The following is a 21,713-nucleotide window of genomic DNA, read 5'->3' as shown; positions in this document are numbered from 1 at the left end:
GATGATGTGATTCAGAATTGCATAACTGAAATCTATGTAATTCTACTAACAATTGTCACCCCAATAAATTAAAAAATAAAAAAAATAAAAATAAAATAAAATAAAATCTACAGAAACATGCTGGCATCACTTCTAAGTCAAAAGTGTCAGAAAATTGTGTTTCCTTCAAACTCAAGTTCCAACACTCCAAGACATCCATTAAGACAATAAAGTCACGCTTTCCAAAGTGTTTATCCCTTTAATATATTTGTTCTTCTAAATATTACAAGGTAGGGTGAGAATTTTTGAGATGGGGATAGAGGTCTTAGGCACAGACAGCACATACACAGTGGGCTACATTCCACAATCATTGTTTTGCTAGAACACTGTGAAAGAGTGGCTATTGAATCACAGTCCCCACTGCCATGGTGGACAATTTACAGGACAGGATGTGCCTGGAGGAGAAACACCCATTGTGACCAAAGAGAAACCTTTGTGAGAAGATTACTTCAGGGTGTCCCTCATCAAATAAGAACACCTTTGATCCTGTACTCATCATTGTCCCAAGGTTGATGTAAAATAGTCAGGTGGGGATTTTTCTCTTCCACAGCTGTCAGCAGAAGCTGGGTTTCCTCATCAAAAGCAGATTTGTCCAGCCTGGGAAGATAGACATATTTGGCCCCTCTCCATCCCAATGCTTACTTTCCTCTTCATTCTTCCCTAGAAATGACTGGAAGAATTGCATTGAAATTGAAGAGAAAGCACAGATCTTTCCTATAGAATAGGAATGTGAAAAATAGGAATATGAACCATTTTGTTACTCCTCAGCATGTCATCCAGGGGTCTGGAATCTACAGGTGTCAAATGTACACTCTAAACGCAAATATAATGTTCAGAACAAATTAACTGCTACTCTTCAAGGAATGTACTTCTGGATCAAGATTCTGCTCAATCCTTTATAGAATCCCTCCCATCTCTGAGCTGGGATTACATCTTTATGGTCAATGTAAGAGAAGATGGTGTTTCTAGTAAAGCAGGGGTTCTCGCCTGAGACAGTTTTGCCTCTCAGGGGACATTCAAAAATGTCTGGAGACTCTTTTTTAAGTTCAGGGGATGGGTGTGATAGCCATCTTTTTAAAATTAATTAACTCATGACTATATTCCCTAAAGTACAGCATAGGGAATATAGTCAATAGTACTGTACTAACTATGTGTGGTACCAGGTGAGTATTAGACGAATCAGGGGATCACTTCATAAATTATATAAATGTCTAATCACTATGCTGTACACCTGAAACTCATAAAATATTGACTGTCAACTGTAGTTAAAAATAAAGAAGATAGAAAGAAAACATTTCCCATAGGCAAAATAAAGTTTTTTGAGATGTGATTGACATATAACATTATATAAGTTTAAGGTGTGATTGATATAACTCTGTGTAAGTTTAAGGTGTACACCATGTTCACTTGATACACCTGTATTTTGCTATATGACCTCCATCAGGTCACATAATTATAGTTTCTTTTTCCTGTTGAGGACAATTAAGATCTTGTCTCAGCAACTTTGAAGTTTCCGTTTTTGATCGTCATGACTAGAGGGAGGTGCTACAGGTATGCAACGTGCAGGTGGAGACCAGGGACACTGCTTGACATCCTGAAATGCACAGGACAGCTCCCCACAGCAGAGAACTCTGCAGCCCACATATCAATCATACTGAGACTGGGCAGACCTACCTACAGTAGACGAACCTCACTTTGCAGTCACTCGCCACCAAGGAGGAACATCCACTTACCCGAGCAGTTGCAGGGCACAGTCCAGGCGGCTCAAGGCTTCACACAGCACCAACACCCCCTTATGGTCCAAGCTATTCCAGTCCAGGTTCAGGCCCCTCAGTGATTTGCAGACAGTGAGAGCCGAGGCCAGGTCCTCACAACAGGCAGTGGTGAGCTGACAGATTTCCAACCTGCAAGAGGGAAACACGCCAGAAACCACTCCAGCTTTGGGTGGACTGGAAGGCACACCATTGTGAGAGGCCAATTTCATGCCTGTGAGCAGGAGACTTTACAGTCTAGACCAATAGTTCTCAACTGGGGTCATTGTGTCCCCGGGGGGACATGTGGCAACATCTGTAGACATCTGACACACCTGGGGAGTGCTACTGGAATCTCATGGGGAGAAAGAGGCCAAAGATGCAATTAAACATCCTAAAATGCACAGATCAGTCTGCCCTCCCCATCACAGCAAAGAACTATATTCAGTCCCAAATGTCAATAATGCTGAGGCTGAGAAACCCTGGTTTCACGGGAGAGCATTTTACTTATCAAATTGTTCCAGACACACTTGTTTTTAAACCTGCTTCTCTTTAGTCCCATTAATCCTCCATCTCTTCCTATTCTTGAAACAGGGAAGCCTTCCCTTAAAGATAATTAGTGGACACTCACCCAAGATTCTCTAGTTTACAGTTAGGATGCTTCAAAGCTTCACATAATTGTTTGACACCAGCATCTCGTATATCATTGTCCCCTAGTTTCAGGGTCTTTAGTTTTTCATTGCTAATAAGAACAGCAGAGAGGTCCTTACAGCAAATGGGAGTGAGGTAACAGCCCACCAACCTGAGGAAAAAATACACACACACAAATAGATACAGTCACGGGTCTAATCTTGAATGGCTTCGCTTATTTCATCTATTGATAAGAAAGATGAAATGCCCAAGTACTTCTGAAATGATGATGATGGTTGTGATGCTGGTGTGATAACGATGATAGTAGAGATGGTGGAGATGGTGGTGATGGTGGCGGTGAAGGTCGTGGTGGTAATGATGCTGATGGTGGTGATGGCAGTGAAGATCCAACAACTTCTCAGTTCCTCCTTCTCAGCCCAACACTCTGGGCTCCTTGCAGTTCTCCTGCCCTGTCTGGTCTCTGCCCCAGGGCGTCTGCTCTTACTGTTCTCCCTGGTTAGAATGCTCTTGGCCCAACTACCAGCCGGGCTACCCCTCACTTCCTTCAAATCTCTGCAAAAATGTCATCTGTTGGCGAGGACAACCCTGAATATTTCACATAATATTGTGTCCCCAGTTACTCCCATGCATTTAAGCTCATGATTCCCCACAGTACTTATCACCCACTAACGTGTGTGTGTCTGAATATATACATACACATGTATGTAAGTCTGACATGTGTCTACATGTATGGATACGGACACACACTTATAGGCATATATATATATGTGTATATATATGATATATATGCGTGTATATGGTGTGTGTATGTGTATCTGTGGTTCTCAAGCAGGAATGATTTTTGTACATCCCCCTCCCAGGGGACACTGGGCAATACCTGGAGACATTTTTGGTTGTCACAGTGGGAGACAGAGTGCTACCAATATCTTGTGGGCAGAGGCCAGGGAGGATTTTTAAACACCCTGCAGTGCACAGGACAGCCCCTGCCCCACAACAAAGAATGATCTGGACCAAAACATCAATAGTGCTGAGATTAAGAACCATGACATATACACATAGACACACACACTTGCAGCCTCATACTCATACATGTGTGCGTACATCTGTGTGTGTATGTGTATCTATGTGCGCATATGACGCTCCATAAAATGAAGTGTTTAACTTCCCAATTTATCTCATCTACCCTGAAGAATTTCCAGTGCCTGGTAGGAGGAAGGAATGGTCCTCATGCTATGTCTTCTACTGTCATTTATTGAGTGCTTGTTATGGACAAGTCATTGATCATAGCTCTGTATATGCATTATTCCTGCTCGTTGCCTCAATTCTTTGAGGTGGGAATATAATTATCTGCATGTTGCACTTGGGGAGACGTGAGGCACCCTCACAAGTTTACCCAGCTAGTCTAGGGCACTCAGGACCCCATTTCCCATCTTCCTGAGGCCAGAGACCCATCTACAGAGTAGCATGTCCCAAAAGTCCTGAAAAGTCCTTTAATTAAGACATACACACACATCAACGCACCACTGGACATGCCTAGAAGTATCAGTCAGGGCCAACATTTAGCCTTGCTTTTTTTCAGCAGACCCGTGCTTTTGCCCCTTCCCAATTCCTTCACAGGATGCCAATATTCAAGAAAGAAACCTGACATTCAAGCAAGTCATAGCCAGACCTACCACAACTGCTGTAAGTTGCAGCTTGGTTGCTTCAATGCCTCACAGAGAGACGTCACTCCATTGTCTTCCAGGAAATTGGACCCCAGATCAAGAAGGGACAGGAGTTTGTTGCACAAAAGGGCTTGGGAGATGTAGTCACAGGCGACAGATGTGAGGCAACAGTACGTCAGTCTGCAGAGCGAGACACACACACACTCAATTTGTTAGCCTGCTTAAGCTCTGTATGGTAATATTTTCATGAAGCCACATGCAAAAGCTTTGTCATTCCTCATACTCTGAGGTCACTTGAGAGAAATAAGGGAATTAAAATGTGTAAGAGCTATGGAAATACAGAAGAAAGGTGGAATATAGTGTCCCAAAGTGGGGAATAGAATATCAGATTCAGTTCCAAGTCAGGTCACCACCAGTTGGATGACCTTCTCTGTGACACAGTGTGCTTATTTATTTAATGAAATGTTCTGGATGACATGCTACTTAACATGATTTTTCTTTCCAAAATATTTCTTAAAAATTAATTTTGTGGGGGTGGCTGGTTAGCTCAGTTGGTTAGAGCGTGGTGCTAATAACACTAAGGTTGCCGGTTCGATCCCCGCATGGGCCACTGTGAGGTAGGCCCAACTTAAAAAAAGAAAAAAATTAATTTTGTGGTTATGAGTTCTTGTATGCTCACTTTTGGAAATTTGGAAAATAAGGGGAAGTATAAGATAGAATACTTATACTTATATATAATACTTATATAAATTTGGAAAATAAGGGGAAGTATAAGATAGAATACTGGTAGCTCACAAATGAATATGACACCCGGGATGTAGCTGGTTTAGTTGACATCATGTTTAACTTTAAAAAAAAAATTAGCTGTCAACATTAAACAACCAAGAGATTTCACATGGAATTCCACACTTTCCCGCTACCACAGATAAGCCAGACACCTGGAATTCCACAGCAGATGGTCACATGGTGAGAGGGAGCAGAAACTCCCTCTTGGATGGGACAGGCACTGTCTATCTCACTGTCATCCCCCACCCCGTCCCTCACTCACTCCTGTTATCTGTGCATTACCCCCTCAGGGACATCTGAGAATGTGACCTCTGGCAGGAAGAATGCACAAATCCTTGATAAGCAAACATTACTCACTTGTAGTAGGTCTTCCCTTTTAGTCTTCGAATTTTTTAGATCAGACAATAGGCACCTAATACACACTTTTTTCAATGAAATAACCATTTTCCAATATTTCAAAACTTTGTTAGTGCTTTAACGTTAGTGCATACTATAATCTCCAATGGCTCGCTACTCTACAATTACACACTCCCTGAAAAACTCCACATGCATTCTCTTACCTTCTGCCATTTTAAATTGTACCATCTTGTGGCAAAAAATTTTTGAAGGGCTGAAGTTTACTATTAACAGACTTTTCATTTCAGTTTCTTGATTTATTTGCCAACTTACCTTGCACAAAACTCAACAAATACTTTCAATCATAGTAGAAATTAGCCCATTTTGCAGAATTCTGGCCAGTGAAGTATATTTTAAAATTTTGCACACTTGTTGGAAAGGGTATTATTTTGTTGAACATTTTTGCTTTTAAAATTACTAGTGACATTCTTGTATCTTTAGTAAATAAAAACAAAATGTTAAATGGTGTTTTTAAAAGAACTCTTTAGATGAATATAGCCCTTTTTAATTACCAGTCATTTAGTACACTTTAATTGTATTTGTCAATAGCCAAATCTTTTCATCTTCCAATGTTGGTTTTTTTGAACCTTTGAAGATATTTCATGCTAATCATGATAATTCAGAGTTTCTTCTTTCTTTTTAAAATCATTTGGTTTTAACATTTAATGTTCCTGAAATTTATTTTACTGTTGAATTTCTCTTACAGTTTAGAAGTCAGCTCAGTAATAGTCAGCATTCTCGCCCCGCTCCATTTGAAATGTCACTCTGTGTATGTGTGTGTGATGCATGTGTCTACAGACACACACACACACACACCTGTGAGTGCACATAGACACAAGCAAGTTTTGCTCTGGACAATTGATCTGCTTCCATAGACTTGGGTATTCTTGCACCTGCCCGCAATTGAAGGCCACAGTACTTTGCTGGATTTAACACTACATTTCTCATGTGGCTTCACTGGGCAAATCAACCATCCACTCTATGGCTGCCGGAGCCAAATGCCCCCCCACAGAGGAAGCAGATCACCTTATACATTAGCGACCAGAAAGAAATGAAGACACAGGAGGGCTCCAGTAATAACCCAGAACGTATGAAGAAGCCCTGAACCTGAAAGGAGTCAAGTGAATTTCTGTTTCTTCCTGATTTCATTCTGCCCTTCCCAGCACCCAGTATTCCTGCAGACACATCATCCTTCTTCATGATAACCAAGATTTACCGGGCTCCACATTCGATGCCAGACATCTCAGAGCCAGCCTCGCATCTCTTGAATTCAGCCTAATGGCACCTCTAGGGAGCAAGCATTTGTGTTCACTCCATTATACAGACTGGGTGACTGAGGCATGGAGAGGTGACTAGGGTCTAACTACAGACTCCATCTTCTCAGCCCCCCTCAGTGAGCATTCTGTTGCCTTGATAACTGAGGGGTCCATGATCACGGCTTTCCCCAGACCGACTTACAGCAGTGTCTCCAAGGCACAGTGTGGGTGCCTCAGGGCATCACACAGCACCATCGTGCCTTCATTCATCACGGGGTTTTCTATCAAGGAAAGAAGTTTCAACTTCTGGTTGCAGACCAGGACAGAGGCAATCTCCTTGCAGGCTTCATCTGTGATGTCGCACTTTCCCAACCTACACGTGAGACACATGAGGGATGTGAGCACGGGCACTGGAAGGCTAATGCCAAGTTGGCAAACAGAAACAGATGCATAGATACTGAGAACAGATTGACGGTCGCCAGATGGGAGGGGCTGGGTGAAAAGGGGGAAGGGATTAAGAAGTACAAATTGCCAGTTATAAAACAGTCACAGGCTGTAAAGTACAGCATAGAGAATATAGTCAATAATATTGTAATAACTATGGATGGTGTCAGGTGGGTATTAGACGTATCAGGGTGATCACTTCATAAGTTATATAAATGTCTAACCACTATGCTGTACACCTGAAACTAATATCATATTGTATGTCAACCGTAATTGGAAAATTTTAAAAATTCGCCATGGACCATACCCTAGATCCTAATCTTGCACCCACCAATACGATGTCCACATGCCAGACTTTTTAAAACGACAAATGTAATTGCATGACTCTCATTAATCTTTGATTGCTTTCCACTGAAGTTAGAGAAAAGTCTGAGCCAGTGGTTCTCAATATAGGTGACTGTTGACCTCGAGGGGAGATTATGGGTGTTTGGAGACATTTGTGGTGGTCACAGGGGAGGAGAGGGGTGCTACTGCCATCTAGTGGGTGGAAGCCAGGGATGTTGTTCAACATCCCACAGTGTTGTGGGCAGCCCCCCCACACAGGAAAGGATTATCTGGAGCTCAATCAATCTGGTTATCTGATTATTTGTCAATGGTTCTGAGGTTGAGAAACACCCAGCCTGAGCCCTAATGCAGCATAAAAGAGCATTTCATGGGCTAGAGCAGGTTTCCCACCCTCTGCACTATTGACATTTGGGACTGGATGCTGCAGGAAGTTAAGTGGCACCCCTAGCCTCCCCCCACTAGACACCTATAACACCTTCCCCATCAATTGTGACCATCAGAAGTACCTTCAGACACTGACATCTCCGAAGGGATAAAACTGCCCTCTGTTGAGAACTACTGGGCTAGAGAGAACCAGATTTTGAGGACTTCCCATCCCCAATACTAAAATGAACTCAAGAGTACAGTGGGTCTGCCCCAAATAGGCAGTTTCCAGCTTTAAAATGTCTACAACTGACTCCTGGTTTCCTAGATCTGTTACCCAGTAATTCTTAGGCTAATGTGAAACATATAAAGCCCTGTGTACATGGCATAACATGAAATGGGGCAAAATTCTGTAAGTTCCCCTGGAATAAAGAGAGCTAGAATAGAAGAAAAGAACTGTTATGATATGGGAATGCCTTGAGTGATGAATATGATCTATGGCAAGCCTAAATGTTCAAAGAAATCTTATGCATGGAACCTGCCTCCTTCTCCTGATGAGTCTTGACAGGTGCAATTGACCAAGGGTATGTTAATCCATCAATCATACTTGCCATCGTTACTGCAAAGATGAGGCGCTGAACCCGGAGAGAGAAAAACACATTGTACTGGTGGGTTTAATGAGCTGGTTTTGTTTATTGGTACCTCTGTCACTTCCCTTTGTTCTCTCTAATGAAAAATGGCTTAAGCCTGTCTAGAAATCACCCAACCAGGGTACAGGCATCCAGATGATTTTGAAGAGGAAGAAATGATTTTAGGCAAACCAATCACTTCCCCTCTGGACTCAATGTTGTCATGGGCCAGAGTAGATGATCATACTTGTGGCCATTAATAGGCTTTCTGGTTTTACATTTCTAGGAATAACTTCAGGGGGAAACATCTGGAGTTCTGGTTTTGGCATGATTGGCTGAGAAGCAAGAAGAATCAGGTAAGGTGTCCGTGAGCCAAGTGAATGAGTCAAGTGAGTCAGGCTAGTAACAGAGAAGGGAAGGATGGGACAACCCTTCTGAGAGGATGCCTTGCTGTGAGAATCCATCCTCACCTTAGCAAAAGGTATGCAGATACTGAGACGGAAGTTAGGAAAATATGATAGACAAAGCCTGATGCAGGAAAGGAAATGGACATATTCAAACTGCTGCATCCACTTTGGAAAAAAATACATCCTTCATCAGGGACGACCCAGAGACTTACATCAGCTGCTCTATGTTGCACATGGGGTGTTTCAGTGTCTGACATAGCTGCCCCACTTCCCCACGGGAGAGGTTGGTGCCATGTAGGTTCAGGTATTTCAGGTGAGGGTTGTGAAGAACAGCCTTAAAGAAGTCTACACCATTTCCAAGGCTGGAAGCAAAATTATACCTACAAAAGATGAGATATTGGAACCCATGCAATGAAGTCTAAGCACAAAGCAATGTACCCCTTACCGAATTCTTCCTGCTGTCCTGCTGAGGCTCACAGCACTGTTTGCACATATCCGGTTACTCTTGCCTATAAATTATTTCTCTCTAGAATCTTCAGACACCAGACAAGCACAGAGACTCCATGGCTTGCATCGCTCCTGTTTCTTCCTAGTCTCTCCTTTTCTACATATCACCATCCACGCTATAAGGGAGGGGACTCAAACTCACCCATACTGAATTCTCAGCACCAGGAGGAAGACACACCATGTCCATGCCTCTGTGCATTCCTAGGCCTCAGAGCATTAATTCAACTGTGCACACAGTGCACAACTGTGCTCCAAGCAAGACTGTGTCCCAAGAAGAGGATCCACGTGGAGGAAAGGGAACCCTTGTGCACTGTCAGTGGGATTTCAAATTGGTGCAGCCACCATGGAAAACAGTATGGAGGTTCCGCAAAATGTTAAAAATAGAACTGCCTTATGACCCAGCAATTCCACTTCCAGGTATTTATCCAAAGAAATCCGAAACACTAATTTAGAATGATACATGCACCCCTCTGTTCACTGCAGCATTATTTACAATAGCCAAGATATGGAAGCAACCTAGGTGTCCATCGATAGATGATTGGATAAGGAAGAAGTGGTACATATATACAACGGAATATTACTCAACCATGAAAAAGGAAATCTTACCATTTGTGACAATATGGATGGACCTAGGGGGTATTATGCTGAGTGAAATAAGTCAGACAGAGAAAGACAAATGTTATATGATCTCACTTATACGTGGAATCTAAAGAACAAAATAAATGAACAAACGAGACAGAAACAGACTCATAGATACAGAGAACAAACTGATGGTCGCCAGATCAGAGTGGGGTTGGAGGCTGGGTGCAAAAGGTGAAGGGATTAAGAAAACAAAATTTTAATCATATATATTTATGTATACTTCTTATATATGTTTATATATACTTTTTATATATTTATTTTTTATCTTTATTAAATTTATTGCAGTGACATTGGTTAGTAAAATTATATAGGTTTCAAGTGTACATTTCTATAATACATCATCTGTATATTGCATTGTGTGTTCACCACCCTGAGTCAGTTCTCCTTCCATTACCATATATTTGACCCCTTTTTTCCTCTTCTCCTCACCCCTCTTACCCTCTGGTAACCCCTAAACTGTTGCCTGTGTCTATGAGTTTTTATTTGTTTGTCTTGTTTGTTGCTTTCAGTTTTGTAGTTTTTATATATTTATATATGCTATTTATATATTTAATTTTTATATTTTATTATTTTTATATTTTATTTACATATTTTGTATTATTTATATATGATTTATAAATACATGCCACAGAATCTGTGACTACTGGTATAGTGACAGCAGACTTGAGCACACCCTGACTTCTACCCTCCCACTCAACTTTGAGAAATGATGGAAAGCATAACAAGTAAATGTTCTGCCATGTTCAAACACCACAGTGGAGATTAGGAATAGGGCCGAAACAAAAGACAAAGGAGAACAGACTGGAGAGGTACGTTACAGCCTGGAAGCATTGTGGCTATTCCTGGCAGAGGAATTCCCTAAATATCTGAGCAACATCCAAGGCACTTCCAGCCCAGAGATGGAGGGAGCTGAGAACAGGAGGTGGGACTTAGAGCATAGAGGGATAGGATCAGTCACAGTCGGGATGAGACAGGCCGGCCCTGCCAACAGGGAGAAGTGTTACCGTAGAAAGACAAGGGACGCCCTTAATAGCTGGAGATGCCTGTGAGAAATGGGGGCATCAGAAGGACAGCAAGGTCAGCCCTCCAGCCACCTCCTCACTGAAAACATTCTGACACACCGGCCAGGCAGCTGCGGTGGACTCAGACTCCAGGCCGGCAGAGTGCGCCGAGTCGGCAGAGGACATGGTGGGAAGACAAGCACAGGGTGAACATATAATCAAGAGGCATCGCCCATCTGGGGATCGACAACCTCATAGAAAGAAGACAAACCACGATGGAAGTGTTGGTGGGAAATAAGTCAGAAAGACAAATGCCATGTGGTTTCACTTACACGTGGAATCTAAAGAACAAAACAAGCTTTTTGCGTCGTTGACAGATGGACGGAACAATGGCTCTCAGTGTAATGGAGCTGTTACGTGAAGATGCTGAGATGCAAAGGAAAATTCCAAAACATGGGGAAATTACTTGCTGAGAAATTACTTGGTTTAAAAGCTGACAATCTTACCAATATCCTGGGGTTGATGAATACTAAAGAAGCTATGTATATACCACATCTTCTTTATCCAATCATTTATCGAAGGAAACAAATGTCTTGGCCACCGTAAATAAAGCTGGAATGAACATTGGAGAACATATGTCTTCACGGATAAATGTTTTCAGATTTTTGAGGAAGACACCCAGGACAGAGATTACTGGGTTATATGGTAATTCTATTCTTAATTATTTGAGGAACCTCCATACTGCCTTCCATAGCAGCTGCACCAGTCTGCATTCCTACCAAGGGTTCCTTTGTCTCCATAGCCTCTCCAATACTTGTTATTATTTGTTTTGTTGATGATAGCCATTCTAACTGGTGTAAGGATACTATTCTGCCACAAGAAAAGATAAAATAGTGCCATTTGCAACAACATGGATGGATCTTGAGATTATTATGCTAAGCAAAATAAGTCAGACAGAATAAGTCGAGAACCATATGATTTCTGAATGTGATATATAAAACTGTGATATATAAAACTGAAAACAACAAAAGAACAAGACAAACAAGTGAAGAAACAAAAACTCATAGACACAGACAATAGTTTAGTGGTTACCAGAGGGGAAGGGGGGTGGGGGGTGGGAGATGACGGTAAAGGGGATCAAACATATGGTGATGGAAGGAGAACTGACTCCGGGTGGTGAACACACAATGTGAGATATAGATAATGTATTACAGAACTCTACACCTGAAATCTATGTAACTTTACTAACAATTGTCACCCCAATAAATTTAAAAAAATAAAAATAAAAATAAATAAAAATAAATAATAATAATAAGCTATGGATGTCACTGATTAGCAGCTTCATGTCACTGTCTGCCCACTGAAAGAGGCCAGTTTTCTGTGATGTGCCTAAGCCGTAAGCATTTCTGTCTAGCGCTACAAGATTTATTTGTCTGTTGTATGGAAAATTTGTGATCAGGAAAAGCTCTTCATTTTCTGGACATGGAAAGATCAAGACGGATAATTTATATTTTAATTTTGCACATAGATTCTGAACCAACATCAATCTAGATTAATGTATCCATAAGATTGAAGACATTTCTATTTAATCATGTCACACTGCCCTAGAGAGTCACAATGTGTTGACCAGCAGATGACTTCCTAGATCAATTTTAGGAATGCACAGGAAATTAAGTGCTGATAATGGAAATGATTTTTCAGGTAACTAGCCTTGTATTCAAATTATTCTGAATGAATGTCTTACTTTTAGCCACCTGTTTGAATTTAAAATGCATAAGTATAATTAAAGCTGACTGGAAGTTAAAAATAATAATAATAAATAAATGAAAAATTAAAAAAAAACAAAGGAAATAAACAAAAACAGACTCATAGAAACAGACAACAGAAGGATGGTTACCAGAGGGAAGGGTTGGGGGAATGTGTGAAAAGGTGAAGGGGAATAACGTCAATAATACTGTGACAAGTGTGCACGGCGACAGATGACTACTAGAATTAGTGGGGTGATCACGTTTTAAGGTATAAAAACGTCAAAAGACTATTTTGTATATCTGACACAAATATAACCAATATCCCGTGTACCAACTATACTTAATTTTCTAAAGAGAATGAAACTGCTACTGAAGAACAGGATGCCATCCAACTTACGCGAGCTTTTGGAGTCTGCAGACGGGCTGAGCCAGCGCTCTACAGAGGACCGCCTGGGAGGCCTCATCAAAATTACAGTTGTCCAAATCCAGAATTTGCATGTTCCTGCTGGTGGTGAACACTGAGCAGAGGTCCCGCCAGAAGGAGAGTTTCTGGTTGTTACTATGGGACAACAAACACCGTGATTCTCCAGTGGCTAAAGTCAACTCAGGATATTCTCAAAGCAGGCAGAACACCATACCCAGAGCCCGTGCAAGCTGATGGACGCCCAGGTCTGAACAGGGAGAGGTGCAGCCAGGTAAACTGAGTCAACATGGCATAATGTTTGAGAGAGCAGATCCTGAGGCCACGGCAAGGGGATCAAGCCTCATTTGAACCAATTATTAGCTGTGTGACCTGGGCAAGCTATTCAATCTTATTCTGCCTCCATTTCCTCCTCTTTAGGGTGATAATACTTGATTGTTATCTGAACAAAGGTTGGTACTGGGTGACCCATCAGTGGCTGAGGAACTGTATTCAAAATCATGACCGCACAGTTATAAGATAAATAATTCCTGGGGATGTGATGTACAGCAGGGCATCACATAGATAACAATCCTATATTGTATATTTGAAAGTTGCTAAGTAGATCTTAAAAGTTCTCATGACATGAAAAAAATTCTGTACCTATGTGTGGCGACGAGTTTTAACTAGACTTATTGTGGTGATCATTTTGCAATATATACAAATATCAAATCATTATATTGTGTACCTGAAATTAATGTTACATGTCAATTATACCTCAGTGGAATAAAAGAATGTTAAGACATGAATGTAAAAGGTGGAATGTATTTGAGAACTAAAGTGTGAGCTGGTACTGATGGGTGGGGAGCAGGGTAAAAAAGGGGAAGGGATTAAGAAGTACAAATTGGTAGTTACAAAACAGTCATAGGGATGTAAAGTACAGCACAGGAAATATAGTCAATAATAGTGTAAAGATTATGTATGGTGTCAGGTGGATACTAGCCTTATGGGGGGATCACTTCATACATTATAAAAATGTCTAGGGGCAGCCGGTTGGCTCAGTTGGTTGGAGAATGGTGCTTTTAACGGCAGGGTTGCCGGTTCGATCCCCACATGGGCTACTATGAGCTACGCCCTGCACAGCTAGATTGAGACAATTACTTGACTTGGAGCTGACGGGTCCTGGAAAAACACGCTTAAATAAATACAAGTGGTCTTTAAAAAAAAATTTTTTTTTAAATAATAATAAAAAAATGTCTAACCACTGTGCTGTACACCTGAAACTAATATAATACTAAATGTCAATTATAATTGAAAAATAAATTTTAATAATAAAAATAAAGTGTGAGCTGGTAGCCTAGGCCTGACAAAAAGATACAAGTTAAAATCAGCAAAGAGAAAAAAATCCAGAAGAAACCAGGCATAAGCTCCCAATAGTCCCTTCCCAGTGGAAATACCAGGATATGCTAAAATGCCATGGTGGGGGAGAAGCATAGTCATGGCAACAATAAAAACTGCCTTCTTTTCAACCTCCCCTTGGCCTCATGAAGTAGGTAAAATGTTTATCTCTATTTGTACAGATGGCAAAACTTCAGAAGTCATGTTCATGGTCACAACGCTGGCAAATTTGATTACAACAGCCATGTTTTTTTAAGAATACAAGTTTAAAGATCCATGAAATACCCAATGGGGACTGGAGCAACCTGTAGGTATGGTGTGTGGGGGGGGGATGGGGGGGGTTGGTATTGATAGATAGACTTACTTTAAGATGCTTCCACAATCATCTGAAAACACATTTTCTACACATAGGTGAAGCTTCTGCAGATTTTGGCTATGTTTGAGGCAGAATGCAGACACGACCAAATCATCTGTGTTACTGATATAAACGTTAACATCTTCAAAGAAATCCATCACTTGTGTTATAAATTCTTTCTCCTGGGTCTCAAACAAACTGTTGAACAATTCACGAAAATTCACCACAACTTGATGGGGGTCATATTGACTTAAACTCTGAAGGCTTTTAGTTATTTCCTGCCTTATCTCCTTGGACAGTGGAAAACCAAAGGATGTCTCCAGCAGGTTGGTTGTTTTTTCTGTTGAAAACCCAAACAGGAAGACCCCGGTCTGCAACAAGTAGGTTGGGGCTTGAGTCACAACTGCCGTTACGAGCTGAAACACAGTTCCGATGGCTGGGTTAGGGTTGTCCTGGGGTTGTCTGAGCAAGTACCACATGGCGGCACAAAACTCTTGGACACACCTGTGGACAAAGGTGAAGCGGTCGCCGTTCCTTTGGAGAAGTGGCAGGCTCTCCCACATCGAGGCATCGGGCTCTGACACCCCGTTCCTACTGAGATCGCCAGGGGAGAACACAAACATGTCAGTCCAGATGCCCTCTGCAGCCACGGTGCATAAGCTTTGGAGGCAGGCTCTGCTCTGCTTAGGCGGACAATTCTGAAGTCCCGATTTGAATACACTGGTGAAAAAGGAAACATACAGAGAAGTGGTGCTTTCACAGGCAATCCTAAGGTCTTCTCTTCTCTCCAGCTGCCATTTCATGCATGTACAGACCAACCAGCAGGCAAGGGGATATTGGCATAAGACAAACAGTGATGTATTGTCTTTCACAAAACTGAAGGCTCTGGAGGCTTTATTCTTCTCCCGGAAGAAGTGGGAGAAATACAGCTTCCGATTATGTTCAGAGAGTCCTGGGAGGGTGATGTATTTTGGATGATGCAACAGGTAAAAATTCTTCCGCATGCCTGTCACTCCCAGTGCGACCAGCAGAGAAGACTCTGGAAGCATTTTTTTCCGCAGCAGACTGCTCAGGATAACCTGGGTTGGACATCGCTGCCGCCAATCATTGCACGAGTTGGTGTCAAGGTCCAGGTCAAATTTCAGCTTCTCGAAGCCATCCATGATGAACAGGATTCTTTCTGGCTGGGAGAAGATGTCTTCAAATGGCTCTGAAGATTCAGGCCAGTCCCTGGAGAGGAGCTCCACTAGGCTCGTCTCTGTGATACTGTTCATCTCACAGCCATTGAAGAAGAAGATAAATGTGAATCTTTCCTTCCATAAGTTTCCCTCTGCCCACTCCAACATCACTTTTCTCAAAAGGGTTGTTTTGCCAATTCCTTGAGAACCTAGCAGAACCACAGTGAGGATGGGCTGTCCAGCCTGGTCAGCAGTGTACGCAGCAGTCAGCTCTTCATATTCATTCTTTGTGGTTTCTGTGTAGAAATCGTCAGACACTTGAAGGCAGGTTTCCTTCTCCCATATGAGACGAAATTTTTTCTTTATGTGATTTTTATATGGGTTAAGCTCATCTGAGTTAGCTAGGACTGAACACAAGACAATTAAAAATGCGCTAATTCACAATAGCCAAAACAAGGAGTAAGTGGATAAAGATTAGTACATATATATACTGGAATACTGCACAGCCATTAATAATGATGAGATATTGCCATTTGTGACAAAATGGATGGGATCTTGAAAGTATTATGCTAAGTAAAATAAGTCAGATGGAAAAGAACAAAACCATATGATTTCACTCATATGTGGGATATAAAACAGAGCAAAAAATGAATAAAACAAACAAACATACAAACAAACAAACTCATAGACACAGACAACGGGGTGGTAGTTTCTAGATGGGAAGAGGGTGGGTGAGGATGAAGAGGGTAAAGGGGTCAAATACATGGTGACAGAAGGAAACCAGACTTTGGGAGGTGAGCACACAGTGGAATTCACAGATGTTGGATTATAAAGTTATACACCTGAAATCTATATATTATTAACCAATGTTACCCAATACATTTAATTTAAAAAAAAACATACACTCGTTCTTTCATACTCAGAATGACCCTACAGATTTACTGGAACACATGGGCAAAGACTAATGTATATCTATGGATGACCAGGCTAATTAACTTAGTTTCACTAGGACTGGAATCTATCTGGGATCCTATCCATGGAAGCACCTGACCCAAACCAGAAACCTATCTCAGAGTTAGCTACACAAAGTGTAGATACTTAGAAATTACATTACACACGTGGGGGTGGGGTGGTCTCTCCCATGTAAAGAATCCATAGGTGCTACCATTCCTGGTCTGCCAGGAATCGGGGCTGAGGGTGTTGCTATGTTGCTACTGTTTCTGTATCTTCCATCTCCTCAAAAACCCATTGAGTTCATTCTACCCCCACTTTACAAAAAAACTATTGAGAGAGTTACAGGCCTCATCTGAACTAATGGATAAATATTAGGGCCAGGAGTCTGTCCTGTATCTGTCTGACCTGAAACCGTAAGGTCTAGGTGATTTCTATCGTGCCATGTTACTGCAGTTAATTGGAGAAATGCACCCTTGAACCATTATTCTTTCAACCTGCCCTGACTACGTACCTTCCATGTTTAAGGCAACACATTAGGGGAGGTAAACAAAACCACAAGTATACAAGGACCATACCCTGCATTGAAGAGATGCCTGCTGTGGCAGGCAACGTATTTCTGCATGACTTCTGAGCAAAGGACATTCGTAGCTCTGTTCAAGGACATATGACTAGCAAACAGCTTTGAGATAGAGAGACAGTCTTTTGCGCTCTGGGGCACAAAAAGATTTGTTTATAAAAACAGGAGCAATTTAAAGATTTCTCTCTCTCTCTCTCTGGAAGGGAGGAGGGGCAGAGTTGTCAGCAGTCACTACCTAAGATCAGATCTTTGGGTTCCTCACCTATGACACAGACCTACCGTGACACAGTGTCCACCTGAGCCCACCTCCTTAGTGCCACCAAGGGACTCAAGGACAAGGAATTGATGTAGACATACATGTCAAGTTTCCTATTGTGCAGTGAGCAATAACTGTTCTAAATCCATTTGGGCTTATTATAGTCTTACAGACCCGTTGAGGGGAGTGTGGTAAACGGACCCAATGGTGGCTTGCTGCTTAGGAACTGCCTGATGAATCACAGTCCTGACCACGGGCTAGGCATCCATCCACCAGGAGACAGACCTTGGTTGAACTGCTTTTGCACTGAGACTTATAATCCATCTGAATCTCTGTTTACTTATCAGAATAGAAAAGCCTATTGCCACAGATAGATAAAATCAATGCACAATAACATGTAAAATGGGGCAAAGCACCCTGGCAGCTCTCAATTACTGTCTTAAAGGTGTAATTTTAAAAAATGACTTCTCTGACATTTTGTCTCTTTGTTTTCCAGGACTTACAACTTAACTCATCTTACTTTCTGAGGAGAAAGAAAGGAGTATCCTTCCAGAGGAAGGTGTGAATCCTCAATGAGCCAAAAATAACTGGTTTGGAGTCAGATCTGTCCCTTTTGGAAAAGTCATCCAACATGAGGGGACACTGTTCGGGCTTCCCACTTGCAAACCTCAGAGTCATGGTGAGAACAAAAAGATATTATGCATAAAATGTGCTTACTGCATATTGGGGATATAAACCGTATATAATTATTTCCTAATGTTAGGGCTCTGCCTAGTCCTTGAGCAGTTCTGGTCAGCAGGACGGACAACTACCACAATGGAATTCTATCTCAGCAGACCTGATAATGCAGACACTAAGTCCCAGGGCATCTCCTGTAATAACATGGACTCATCTTGGGACAGAAAAATGGGGACACCACTTAGATGACAGTCTGTGTCAGGACACTACCCACCCACAGTCCATCACTGGCCCACATATGAGCAGAGTTGACTTGCAATTCTTCTACCACCTCCAAGGCTCCCGTTGACCTATAACACATTCTCAACAGATGGAGGGTGGTCATTAATTCAATAACAATATCACCTTCATTATTACAAGCTCCCAGTAGACCCACTTTCCCCCATGGGCCCTGCTCCTGCATCCCATACTTACTGCTGATTTCTTCCCGAGCCTTGGTCCAGAGGTCACTCCGATTGATCTGTAGAAACAGACTCAGTGTCACCTCCCATGCCTGTTTTCCTGGGTAATGCTTGTCCAGCAACTTTGCTAGATCTTCTCTTGATGCTTTCTTTAGCTCAGGCCATGGGATTGGCTTGAGTTCGAATTTCAGAGGTTCTTGCTTGAGGAGCTCTTTAAATTTCCAGAACTCTTCTTTTCTGAGCTCCTTCAGGTAGCAAAACAAGCCAAAGTCTGAAAAAAAAAATTCTGCCATCTTGTCCCAGGATTGTGAGCTCGAACTTCTCCAGGGCGAAAAAACTCTTCAAAAACAAGAAACAGGTGAATCCTGGGGAAGAATGATGTTATTACAGTGTTAAATCGCAGCAGTTAAAAGTGGCTTCAGGTTACTGGTGTCGCCCAGTTTCTTGCTTGAAACATATCTGGCCAGCTTCATTTGTGGAAGTCACTTAATCCTTCCTCAGCGTTCCACAACCACAACCATGCATGTGAATTCAGTGCTAGCAACTAAAAATGTCATTTATGCTGAGCCAAATGTCATGGAGAGTTATAACCACTAAAACCATAATAAAGCTTTGGGGTTTATCAGTGAGACCAAGGGGGTGGGTAGTTAGGATAGTTCTGCCCTTGTGTCTTCCACTGTATCTCTGGAGACAATTCTGAGAAAAATTGGATATTGACCTTCTGACATTATGGGTGCTTTTGTCTAAAGTCCAAAAAGACCATGTTTACTGAACATTCCTTGAAGGAGAACAGTTTCTGATCTAGATTGACTGAGTGATGAAGACTTAAGAATCAAACACCTTCATATATATGTACCAATCTTCTTTATCCAATCATCGGTCAAAGGACACTTAGGTTGTTTGCATGTCTTAGCTATTGCAAATAATGCTACAATAAATATAGGGTACATATATCTTTACAAATAAGTGTTTTCAAATGTTTTGGGTAGATACCCAGAAGAGGGATCCAGAGGGAAGGGTATGGCAGGACAAAGAGGGTAAAGGAGGGGGTCAAATAAATGGTGAAAGAAGGAGACTATACGTTATGAGGTGAGCACACAGTGGAATATACAGATGATGTATTGTAGAATTGTACACTTGAAATTTACATAATCTTATTAACCAATGTCATCCCAATAAATGTAATTTTAAAAGAAGAATCAAACCTAAAGATATATCTTTGGTGCACGAATGTTTTGATGAATCGCTGAAACGTAGAAAACAGAGAGCTGTGACTGGAAAAATAAGTTCCAAATTTCAAAATGAGTCACCCAAGGGCACTCCAGCTTATAGTCTATGGTTCTAGACAGAAAGAAGGCGCTCTGAGTTGCCATCTCCATGATGGATTAAGGGAGTACATCTCGAACAGCATGGCAGGTCAGCATGCAGTACAAGCAGAAAGGATGAAAAGTTTAGGTAGTGTTCATAGCTCCAGAAATTCCAACATCCATCTCATTAAAGTTTAAAAAAAAAGAACAGAGGGAAAGAAATAATTCATTGAAGAAAGCTTTCTGTCTGCATCTTCAGGAGAAAAGAGTTAAGGTATTTAAAAGATAAAAGATCACATCTTATTTAACTTCCATAATTTCAAAGATAAAGAAGAAAAGTCTACAGTCTCTATGGGTATTATACAATTGCAATGAAATGTGACCCATGTTCGTAATTTTAAACTTTTGAGTAGCCATATTAAAGAATTTACACAAACAGTGGAAACTAACTCTAATAATATATTATTTAATCCAGTATATCTAAAATATCAAGTTAACATGTAAGCAATATTTCTTAATTCGATGAAATATTTTGCCTGGTTTTTTTTAATACTGTCCTCAAAATTCACTGTGCATTTTATACTTAAAGACGATCTCAATTCAGATGCTAAATTTTCATTGGAAATACTTGATCTCTATTTAAATTTCATAAAATATACAAGTGGGAAAAGGAAATTCTCATACCCAAGGTATTTCATACATATATATAAGCCTCCTGAAAACTGAATTATCAATTTTAAAATTAAAATTTGCATTAATTAAAATTAAAAATTCAGTTCCTCCATCTCACTGAATATATTCCAAGTGCTAATTGCCACATGTGACACATTTTAGACAGTGCAGGTCCAGACTCCCAAAAATGTATGATGTTTACTGACCAGAAGGGGTGATAGTCAAGTGATTCAATATTGTTACGTTAAATAACTGCAACACACATTCCCAGACAATGCACTGAGAATCATTTTTTGACGACAAGAGGAGAAGAATCCATTTGTGAGGATCCTTACTGACAACACTGAAAGTAAGTCAACAGTACAAAGAAAAAGTCTGCAAACAATTCAAACAGTTATTGACGTAGGCTCCTATACCAAGTGATATCACCATTCAAGCACAAGAGAAAAGTAACCCATTTCAGACATGAAGATATTCATGGCTTACCATCCAGAGATCATCTCTGAATAAGAAGAGAATATACTCAAAATGTTCAAAAAATTATTCAAAAAGGTGGGAACACAGTAGGGGCATTTCTGCTAAGATGCAGAACAAGGTGAGATGGCAAGGATGATCACTGCCTCTAGGACTAGTCGACCTTGTGTACCGGTGAAGTTAGGAAGCCACTAGACAAGACCCCAGTTGGAGGCACAAAGTTTGGAAAATAAGTAAAATGATCTTACTTTGCAGATGACATAAGCGTATACCTAGAAAACCCCAGAAATTCTATAATAAAATTCATACTATAAAACACTTCACTAAGGTGCTAAGAGAGTAGATCTTAAAAGTTTTCATCCCAGAAAGATAGA

General features: G+C 41.1%; 1 protein-coding gene across 1 annotated transcript; it reads right to left on the bottom strand.

Moving 5' to 3' along the window:
* Positions 1–503: 503 nt before the first annotated feature.
* On the bottom strand, positions 504–19,179 carry NLRP9 (NLR family pyrin domain containing 9). Its single transcript, XM_033129458.1, has 9 exons — positions 18,900–19,179; positions 14,792–16,352; positions 13,027–13,188; positions 8,944–9,111; positions 6,746–6,916; positions 4,115–4,285; positions 2,422–2,592; positions 1,773–1,943; positions 504–636 (listed from the first exon to the last, which is right to left on the bottom strand). The coding sequence occupies exons 1-9, from the start codon at positions 19,177–19,179 to the stop codon at positions 504–506; spliced, it is 2,988 nt and encodes a 995-aa protein (XP_032985349.1).
* Positions 19,180–21,713: the final 2,534 nt, after the last annotated feature.

The sequence above is a fragment of the Rhinolophus ferrumequinum genome, chromosome 15 (genome assembly GCF_004115265.2).
Source record: "Rhinolophus ferrumequinum isolate MPI-CBG mRhiFer1 chromosome 15, mRhiFer1_v1.p, whole genome shotgun sequence".
NCBI classification, from domain to species: Eukaryota; Metazoa; Chordata; class Mammalia; order Chiroptera; family Rhinolophidae; genus Rhinolophus; species Rhinolophus ferrumequinum.
This window is presented reverse-complemented; position numbering and strand designations above follow the sequence as displayed.

What these genes read in the sequence shown, in the direction of transcription:
- NLRP9 (XM_033129458.1), bottom strand. Translation starts at nt 19,179, where the DNA reads ATGGCAGAATTTTTTTTTTCAGACTTTGGCTTGTTTTGCTACCTGAAG. An exon ending in GGCTCGGGAAGAAATCAGCA is followed by an intron (nt 16,353 to 18,899) that starts GTAAGTATGGGA and finishes TAGCTAACTCAG; the next exon opens with ATGAGCTTAACCCATATAAA. An exon ending in TGCAACTTACAGCAGTTGTG is followed by an intron (nt 2,593 to 4,114) that starts GTAGGTCTGGCT and finishes TTTTTTCCTCAG; the next exon opens with GTTGGTGGGCTGTTACCTCA.